Source organism: Thunnus maccoyii, chromosome 2 (genome assembly GCF_910596095.1).
Source record: "Thunnus maccoyii chromosome 2, fThuMac1.1, whole genome shotgun sequence".
Classification (NCBI taxonomy): Eukaryota; Metazoa; Chordata; class Actinopteri; order Scombriformes; family Scombridae; genus Thunnus; species Thunnus maccoyii.
Window position 1 is genome coordinate 26,692,064 of NC_056534.1, and position 10,063 is coordinate 26,702,126.

A 10,063-nucleotide genomic window follows, 5' to 3' on the forward strand; every position below is an offset into this window, starting at 1 on the left:
TATAACTTCATCCGTCAGTAACACAATGACAGAATGTATGACTATTTTGGTCATGGGTTTCATATACTTTCTGTAATAAAACATCTGAAAGCAAAAATTTTATCAGATGGGGGTCCATGTTCTAATTTATGTCAGTTTATGGGTCCTCAATGTGAAAAAGTTTGAGAACCACTGCTTTATGAAACCTACAATGTCACTTTATTGGTGATGAGCCCGTGAATGAGCACCCTCACAAGTCTCTTACATGCTTGTGATGCCAGAAGTAATCACTCTAAAACAAGTTACACAATCTTACCTCTCTGAAATGTTCTTTGTGCAAATGATGAAACACTCAGAAAAGTGAACAAGCACATTTCTCAGCCACGTCTCAGTCACTTTTCACCTATATTCCTGGCTTTGGCCAGTCGCCTTTGCAGCGTTGCCTTGAAAACACACATTTTTGTATTAAGAAAGGGTAGGAACCATAAAAACCTTGTCTTTTCTTCCACCGTCACGCTGTATCCCAATCATCGTTTTGTGGTATTACTATGGAAGTTTACTGTAATGGTAAAATCTATAAACTACTCTAATGCACATAATTCCAGCCTTAGAGGATAAGCTTTCTCACCATATATGGTAAGATAGCAATTCCCTACAATGAAATGATGAAGAATGAGAGTAAATAAAGGACAAAAAAATCTGTCAAAATGAAAAGATTGAAAGTATCATCATGTACAGTTGTAGAGCCAAAGCTTGTGATTACTTCTGTCTTTACAACACAGTGTCATAAACTATAACTGCCTTTTCCCTGTACACCCTAACAAATCACTGTGTGGTTAGTTTAATCTGTAGTGGTTACATGGTATTGTTCCTTTTTCTAGGAAAATATGTAAGCGCTCCTTTGGGAATGTGACTGGTACACTATGTACTAACTGTTCACAAGGACAGAAATCACAGCATTACATACCTGAGTAAACACTGGTACATTGCATTTCAACTCAAGCTGTTTGTATGCCTCTTGTAAAGTGTGTTTCATTGTGTAATGTGGATTTAGATAAAAAAAAACAAAAAAAACATGAGGTGTAGGTGTTTGTAAGTATCACATTAGATTCTGGACCCATTTTAAGACATTGCAAGTGATTAAGTAAGTAGTTCGCTTTCTTGGTTATAGGCATCTGTATTTCTTATATCAGTTACATCTGTAGTTAGAGTTAGAAATTCAGTCTACAATCTCTTTCTAAACCAAAAACAAATGATCTGAAAGACATTCCATATCTCTTCAGATTAGAAACAGCTAACATCAAGCACATTACTTATAGTAGTACTACTGAAAACACAGAGTGAAAATATAAAACAATAAAACAATTCAAGAAAATGCAATTTCAAAAGAATGCATTGTCATCTTCATCTGTCAGCAAGACATCTGAACAAAGAAAGCTGGTTTACGTAATCTCCTCAGGTCTTTACAAAGACCTTTAAACTGCTGAAATATATTTTAAGTAACATAATCTAACTTAGAATTATCCTTTGGTTTGTCTTTCGTAATGTTTCTGGGTTGTTTACTGATTCAGTTCTGTTTTATTCAAATTTATTTTGTCATATTTTTTTCCGGTAACACTTTAGGCTATTTGGGGTCCTCCTAGCATTTGTAATGAGTATAAAACTGCAAATAAATGGTTTATAACACATGTAGTTGTAAGCAGATATCAGCCAAATGTTTATTCATTGCTAATATTATTTGTCAACAAGTCATGGGCACCCAAGTAGAGGCTGGTGTATAAATAGATAATGAATCACAATATAGTAAAATATATATATAGGGTATGTTTTTTCAAAATGTTGTCAGAATATGGAATATTATGTCATTCAAAAAGTTGTACCTGAAAACTCAAAGAACACAAGAAAACACTGGCTATTAAAAATGCAGCTATAACACTTACTGCCTGCAGGTAGCATATAAAAATTGAAAAAATAAAGCATCTTTATTTTTTGCCTGTAGCTGCTAGCTAGAAGATCCTACTGGACCACACACAACCAGGTAAAATTACCTCTTGAAAATCTACTGTATTCATTGTATCCATATAAACCCCAGACTGAATGAATTAAATGTGGACAGAATAAAGAATAAAGATTATACTGACAACATAATGTTAGTGATGTTAGCATTAGCTTACCAGCAGAGAGTGAGGTAACAAACACATAAAGATTGCTCAATACAGAAAAAAATGATTGAGAAAAGAATGATCAACAAATTGGATTCTCTGTGGTGGCTCTAACAAGGCTGATTGGGCAAGACTTTAAGGTCCCATCCCTCCTTCTCACAAAGCTCATTGTACAGAACATGACTGCAAAATATACAACACGCAGTTAACATGTCAAAGTCTGTATGCGTGTGCACACACTCCCGTGCAAGTGTTTTTGCCTCACAGGTCGTGAATACAGGCTTGCAGGCCTGTAACTGAATGCACAACCTTGCAGCCTAACAGGGTTAGCAGGCAGACACCAAAATGTTCAGCCTGCAAGTATATATATGCAAGCTTGCAGCACAGAATTTTCCAGTTACAAACATAATGTTTACAAAACTGCTGTTACAGATACAAAACCCTGTTTTCAAGTACACCTTTTTGAATGATACAGTATTCCATATCAGAATTGTTGACAAATACTGTACGTTAATAAACACTTTGAACTGTCGTTACGCTGCTTACAGCGACATTGTAGTGTGTTATAAACATTGTAGTGTGTTATGAGTGTATGTTTATTGTACCATTCTTTCAGCAATGTTAGATTTTGCCCAATATCACATGGACCCCGGGAAGGTAGTAACAGCATAGCATCAGTGGCATCAGTGAAAAGTAATCAGGATCCCAGAAACGGTTAACGTTCGACTGATAAAATTGTGGGTCAAGAATTGTGATTTAGCCTTAAATTTCCATTTTATCAATAAGTTTTTCCAAAGTAGTCAGTGTGAAGGAAAAAACAGCTTGTGGAATTCACCAATTTATATGTGCAGTAGTTTTGTACACAGTTTCTGTACCATTACTCTCATATGAAATGACTTAAGTCATTTTAATAGGATGGATATATTGATAGGCTATAAATAATAAATTCAAGCGACAAGTTCGTGGCCGGTTAGCTCAGTTGGTTAGAGCGTGGTGCTAATAACGCCAAGGTCGCGGGTTCGATCCCCGTACGGGCCACTTGAGTTTTTCTTTCTTGTACTAGCTCATTAGCGCCGTTAGCATGAGATTCCGTCATTTTTACTTTAATGGACGTAGCCACCGTCACGTCACCGATTGGTTTGTGGACTACTGTTTTGAAGCCTCCAGTTCGGCATTCAGAGCGTCGCCATCTTGGACTTTTGGAGCCAGGAGTGACCATATTTGGACCAGAGGGTGGCGCTAACCTTTACACTAGCTGCTAGCTGGGTTGGTTAAAGTTTAAAACGCGTATTTGCTCTCCATGGTTAACTGTAATAACGCTAATGCTAATTTTGGCTGGTGAAAACAGATTTAAAACAAAATGTACTTGCTGGAAAAAACTGAACAGCTGACTCCTTAGAGGGTCTTTTAGTACAACTGAACACTGAAGAAGAGTTTTTCGCGACTAAAATGTTACACTTAACTTTCATGGGCTGGAAACACACTAAAATAGCGACAGCTACGCCTGTCCTCCTATTCCAATCTGGGGTTACCATACATAATATACGTAATTTATCCAATGCTTCCGCCTTGGTAGCGACTTGTCAATCACAAGGTAGTCACGCCCTAAAGCATTCATTAATCAATTTAGGTCATGGATGATGCAGGCACTTCCGCATTGGCTTCACTGTTCAGACCTGGAGCTTGCTGCTTGGCTGTCAGGCTAACGTTATTTTGTGGGGGGGGAAATAAGACGTTAATTAACTTGAGTTACGTTAACGTCTGTGGAAACAGTAATTATTGATCAAAAAGAATATGAAATGCCCAATTAGTGATTGTAACCACATACGATATCATTAGCTGTTGACCGTAGTTGATTTGATAAGTCATATAAGTAGAGCTGGGGAGCAGAAATGGTTCCATGGTGTAATGGTTAGCACTCTGGACTCTGAATCCAGCGATCCGAGTTCAAATCTCGGTGGAACCTGAATTTTTAACCACATGTTTATATGCGCTCTACTGCAAGAGAGAGAGCCAAACATTGCTTCACATCACAGTGACACACTTACATTTTCTACTAGGTAATATTATGTCTTGATAAGTTTACATTTTAATGATACTGAATTTGATGGCAATCAGATAATCTTGTTTTTTAATATGCAGTGGTGTAGATCAACAATTATAATCATAATCTGAGGTATTTAGAGTAATCTCTCTGATTTCATATTGCATTTTACAAATCCCAAACATTGTTATTCAAACCAGATAATGTACAAAAAAATATTTTATTTACCTTTTTCAGATTAATTCACAATCAGCACTTTTTCTTACAAAATATACCACTTTGCAAACCTAACTGAAATATGAAAGTCTGATAAACACTCAACAGTGGTTGAGAATGTTGTCTTTAAATCATACTTATCCAAAGATGTGACCTTTTACATGCTTTCACTGCTAAAATATATCACCCATCAAAGCATTTTCTGTATATTTTTAAGCAGAATCCATAAACTGATCCAAATGGCTACAATGAAGAAGTAAACTCTGTGTTCTTGCAATAAGAATCAAATACTTTGAAGCACTTCAGCAACATCAATGTGATCCCAATTCTCAGCTTATAGCAGGTAGGAATCATATTAAGTCAGGTCAGGAGTCTTCATCATGAAGTGTGGCACGGCTGCAGATAAACAGATTGTCTACGAGGTCTCTGGCTGTAGTGAGCTTCTTTCATTTTTTCTGTCTTTTCTTGGATGTTGCTGCCCCCTTCTGGTCAACAGTGGATCCAGCATTTCTAAGAGCAAGAAAAAAAAAACATTAACCAAATAAAATAATAATCTTTGTGCCAAGTGTGCATATCTCATCTGTTGCTGCCTATAATCCTCCATAATCACTATAACACAGAAAAGACATCCGGGGCACTTACTTGGGCCCTCTGTGTGGTGTCTCCGGTTGCAGTATGATCACTTCTTCCTCCTCACTGTCAGATATCTCAACCACATCTCCTTTAATGGAAACACAAAGGCTCAATTATCATTTTTTATTTAAGACATCTTCAGAGCCAGAGAAACTAAGATAACTTTAAATAACATAAATTAAATTAAAAATTAAATAACCTCCGCTACTCTGCTCCTTTCCGTGTTGCTCCTCTTCCATCTTTGCCACTTCCTCCTCCTGTTCCTCATCACCATCATCATCCTCTTCCTCTTCATCCTCGTCTTCCTCCAGTCCCCAGGTGTTCTGCAGCCCCTGCCCTACCAGACCCACGCCTGGGACGGGCACCACTGGGGACGGCACCCTAGTATATGTGGTTAAGGGTTCTGCAGTGGCAAAGTGACACAAATGGAAAGGAGAAAACAGATTGTACATTATGTCAGAGGGACGGAGCTGTTGCTAAAGGATACGTCTGAGGCGGGGCCTCGGCTTTCTGGACGATGTCGTTGGCTGTTTCTGTCACATCCGTCATCTCCACTGGAGTCTCGTCCATTTTCAGAGCTGTGATTCGCTCCTGAGGCATAGACTCTGCAAAACCACACCTACCACCAGCCTTCCTGGAAAATTTTAAAAACACAGAGCTCTTATCTATTTTCTAATGACAACAGCAGGACAGTTAAATAAGTGAAGTGTGGTCATGTGATGTTACTACTCACCTGGCTTTCTTGTCATTCACCAGGGCTTTGTTGATGAGTTCTGTGATTTCAGACACTTTGACGCTGGCTATTTTACTGCATCTCATAACCTGCAACACCACAGACAACCACTTAAATCAGTCGAACAACTCTGTCATTTCTGTTTTCACCCTTGTTATTAACGCCACTCAAATTAATTCTTTTCTTACAGGATAATGACCCTGATAATAGCACTACTGTACAATATTAATATTTACCTGCTCTTTAAGCAACATGATGCCTCCGCTGGACTGGATGGAGCAGATTTCTCTGTGTTTGTTCATGGCGATCATCAGCAAGCCATCCATCACCCGCTCTTCCCGCTCACAGGGGTCCACCAGCAGATAGGTCCTGCAGAGTGAACAGGGCGCGCAGAGAGAAGACGACTGGGAGTTCATAACGAGACAACTGAGCTACAAAAAAGTCCACTAGATGATCAAACTGACAATAAATTTCACTTGTTATGTAGAACCGAATGTGTTGTTTTTGCTTGTGTTACAGTGTGTAACTCATCGCTGTTATAATGACTGCAGACGATTTATTTTGTTATTCAATACCTAATATTCACCACATACTCTGGTGATTCAACTGACAGCTTCATGTGAACTTTTACATTTGCTGTCCCTCCCTCCTTAGAAAAATCCTTTTGCAAAGCAAGAAGTAAATTGTCTCAGAGTAATGGTAGTTCAATGTTTGGAGCCTCAACACTTAATCAGTCGACAGAAAATTAATCAGCCACAATTTTGATAATCGATTTAATCATTTTTTAAGGAAAAATGCCAAAAATGTGCTGGTTGCAGCTTCTGGAATGTGAAGATTTGAAACTGAATATCTTGGGTTCAGACTGTTGATCGGACAAAACAAGACATCCAAAGACGTCACCTTGGACTTGGATTGTAAACGGGCAGTTTTGGGGGGGTTTTTTCACAATTTTCTGACACTTTTTAGACAAAGTGATTAATTTAAAAAATAATGGGAAGTTTAATTAATAAGGAAAATAATCATTAGTTGCAGCCCTATAAATGTTATTATAGTGTTTGAATTATGCTTACACCAACTGTAAAATGATGAAGTGAGCAGTTAGCACCATGAGTGTCATCAAAATCAAGAAAAAAAATCTCTGATTATTACTAAAGCTGAGCCTGTTTTTTTAATGTGTGTCATGAGTGGAGAGAAGACAAGAGACATATATATAAAACTGCAAGTAAGCATGATTTTTTTTGCTGTTTGCTGCTTGATACAGTTGCACTGATACATGGTGGATAAAAAGAAAATATATATAAATATTAATTATAATAATACTATAATTATTTGAATTCCCTAAAAAATGGGAGATATGTGCAGCAGGTTCAGAAGTCTGGACAGATATTAATACTCAGTATATTCTTGATACTATTGGTGAACATAGTGGATTCAAACTGTCTGAAGAAACAACATATATGTACACATGCACATGATTGTCTTGTGTTTAAATGTAGTTCCTCACCCTTGCTGGAAGAAGGAGAAGCTGACACTGATGGGCATGTGGTAGATACTCAGAGGAATAGGGTCTCTCTCCTCTGGACTGTACTACAGGAGCACAGGAATAAATACACAATTACAACATGAGCGTAGTATATCAGAACATGGCTGTTATGGGAGGTATCTGTGGTGCAATATAACAGTAAGGCGATTTAGTGTTGATAATAAAAAGATGTTTTGGCGCCCAGATAAAACAGCGCACAGACATTTCCCAGTAGATTCAGTGAAGCAGAGACACCACCTGCTGCCTCGTTGCAGACTCACCACAGTGACTTCATCTCCCTGGATGCCAACATCTGGGCGTCTGAAGTGGTACAGAGCGGTGATAGCAGCAATGCTGGCTGCATCCATCAGGTTCCCATCATGATTCAACATGTGAACATCCACTCTGATCTGCCACACCTGATCACACACACACATGATAATCATCTTCATCATCACAGTGGATAAGGCTCCTTTCTCTCTTTTTTGTGTGTGTGTGTGCGAGTGTGTGTGTTTTACCTTTTCTCCAGACACCACACACAGGGACTCTGTATCAATGCACTTGGAGTTCCTCAAGCATCTCTCCAGCTGTCTGTTTAGCTTCACTGACAGTTCAGACTGTCTGGAGAGGCAGAAAAAACAACAGCTGATTTAAACTCTCTGCACAAACTAAATGAGCCAAGTTTCAGACACAGTTCTAGTCTAATATGTCCCTCAACTCCATCAAAAAAAAGCTTAAAATGATCAAATGTGAAGAGACATAATATAAGCGAACAAGAGGGAATAAGTTACATCTAATCTGTCTGAGGCATTAGCAGAAAATCTCTTTAGTTTTATCTCACCTGCCCTGTTCAAATGCTGGCGAGGCCATGGGCGACAGCTCTATGTTGAAGAACATGATTCCCTCATTTGGTCGATTCTCTTTAGGAGCCACGAGCTCACATGACACCTGAGCCATGACCCTGTACAGTACAGCACATTCATCTTACAAATCACAACATATATAACTTGATAGTTTCAATGAATACAAAACTTGCTGATGTATTTAGGTGCATTGTGCTCATTCTGAAGGTCATGGAAGATTTTCTCTTGCATGCAGCATGTCCAAAATTCTGCACAGCATCAGTGTCTTGTATGAAAGGCTTTATGCTCTTTAATCTCCTCAACTCAACTAACCCAGCATTACAAAATCATGTTGAGTAGACAAGCATAGTTCAAACCCTCCAAAAAGTATTTTAAATTATTGTCAAGATACTCCAAAGATTCTAAATATTTCACAATAAGGAATCTTCTATCCATCTGATATAGAATGAACCACCATACAAATTACATATTGTATCTAAATAGTTACTGAAAACACAGTATATAAACCTCTTCAACAGTGCACAGTGTGTTTTTACCTAACCTTGGTTAGTTCTGGGTAAATTTAAGGGAAAGCATAAAAAATATTTTAAAACATTTGACCACAGGTTCACCTGGTTTTCCCCAGATCCACAAAGCAGCATCCATAGTCAGTCCCAAACGTGATCTTTATCTTTCTGTAGTCATAGGTCTGCCGTCCATCCAGACGCTGCAGACAGAGGACAAAACAAAACAGCACTTTATGTAGATACTAATATAGATAATATAGAATTGGTTAATATCTAATAATAAACTAATATCTGCACTGGAGTCCCTTGAGTTGGTTGTGGAGAGAAAGATGTTGCACAAGTTGCTCAACATAATGGACAACACTACACACCCCCTACACAACTGACTGGTCAGACAACAGAGTGTCTTCTGCTCTGCTGCAATAAGGACTGTGACAGGAGGTCATTCTTGCCCAACTCAATAGCATCTACAATGAGACTCCTCCACTGAGTGGCAATGCACAATGGACATTTTACATTTAATCTGCACATTAATAGCAATATCTTGCCTTTAAGTTTAAAAATCTATTTTTTATTCTACTTATTTTTTATTTAACATAGGACTTTTTGTGCGTGTCTGTGTGTGTGTATAAAGTATTTTCCCCTCTCTCTCTCTCTGTCTCTCTAAAAACAGGAATTCATGAACTAAAATCATCCAGTCCACTGACAACATTATGAAGACTGCCTCAGTGGACTCTAACGTTGAACAGTCCATCGTTGAGTCGTTGAGTTTCTTACAAATACAGTCTAAAGTGCAGTTAGGACTGAGGTGAGCATCAGTGTTGTTAGTACACAACAGCAGAAACAAGCGACATGTTCAGAAAGCTGCTCTCACCTTTTTCTCTTCGATGGCTTTGAGCAAGAAATCCCGCTCACAGTTAGACAGCGGTGTGTCTTTCATACTGCAGGTTTTGTATCTCTTAAGCAGTATTTCAACTATTTCATTCACTACCGCACTGCCACAAGCATGTGGCCGCCATCAATATTTTGTGAACTCTACCCCGGAAACGAATAACGTGTCATAGTAAAAGGAGCGAAAGATTTCTTTACTTGTCTTATTTATAATTATTGTAAAAAATGTCTGTTATAGGAACCTACTAGTGTTTATGTATTTTGAGCCAGACCGTCGTTCGTCATGTGCAGTACTTTTCAATATAATTTACTGAAAATGCTTCTACTCTGAAATCCTACGAGTTTCTGATGCTTTAAAGTGCTCATTGTAAGCTCGTAATTCGGGACTTTTAACGCTTAAAATATTGACTGTTTATTTATTGTATTTTATATGTGAACGCATGTCACTGCCAACCATTTATGTGAACTGTAAACAGGATGTAAATAGTGCAAAGAAGTGAAGAGTGCTGAGATA

The 10,063-nt window shown here is 38.1% G+C and overlaps 1 protein-coding gene and 2 non-coding genes across 3 annotated transcripts; 2 read left to right on the forward strand and 1 right to left on the reverse strand.

Moving 5' to 3' along the window:
• The first annotated feature begins 3,105 nt into the window (after positions 1–3,105).
• trnai-aau lies at positions 3,106–3,179 on the forward strand. Its single transcript has one exon. It is a non-coding gene; the product is annotated as a tRNA-Ile (tRNA).
• Positions 3,180–4,035: 856 nt separating this feature from the next.
• On the forward strand, positions 4,036–4,107 carry trnaq-cug. Its single transcript has one exon. It is a non-coding gene; the product is annotated as a tRNA-Gln (tRNA).
• Positions 4,108–4,386: 279 nt separating this feature from the next.
• On the reverse strand, positions 4,387–9,705 carry exosc9 (exosome component 9). The gene is made up of 12 exons (XM_042436593.1): positions 9,533–9,705; positions 8,764–8,858; positions 8,131–8,250; positions 7,808–7,910; positions 7,571–7,708; positions 7,272–7,354; positions 6,004–6,136; positions 5,768–5,856; positions 5,522–5,668; positions 5,234–5,415; positions 5,044–5,122; positions 4,387–4,911 (listed from the first exon to the last, which is right to left on the reverse strand). The coding sequence occupies exons 1-12, from the start codon at positions 9,596–9,598 to the stop codon at positions 4,848–4,850; spliced, it is 1,299 nt and encodes a 432-aa protein (XP_042292527.1). The 5' UTR covers positions 9,599–9,705; the 3' UTR covers positions 4,387–4,847.
• Positions 9,706–10,063: the final 358 nt, after the last annotated feature.

Bases quoted from the DNA above. Each gene is read 5' to 3' on its own strand.
- exosc9 (XM_042436593.1), bottom strand. From the start codon at position 9,598: ATGAAAGACACACCGCTGTCTAACTGTGAGCGGGATTTCTTGCTCAAA. The intron at 8,251-8,763 runs GTGAACCTGTGG...TGTACTGTACAG, and splicing joins GTGGATCTGGGGAAAACCAG to GGTCATGGCTCAGGTGTCAT. The intron at 5,123-5,233 runs GTTATTTAATTT...TTTCCATTAAAG, and splicing joins AAAGGAGCAGAGTAGCGGAG to GAGATGTGGTTGAGATATCT.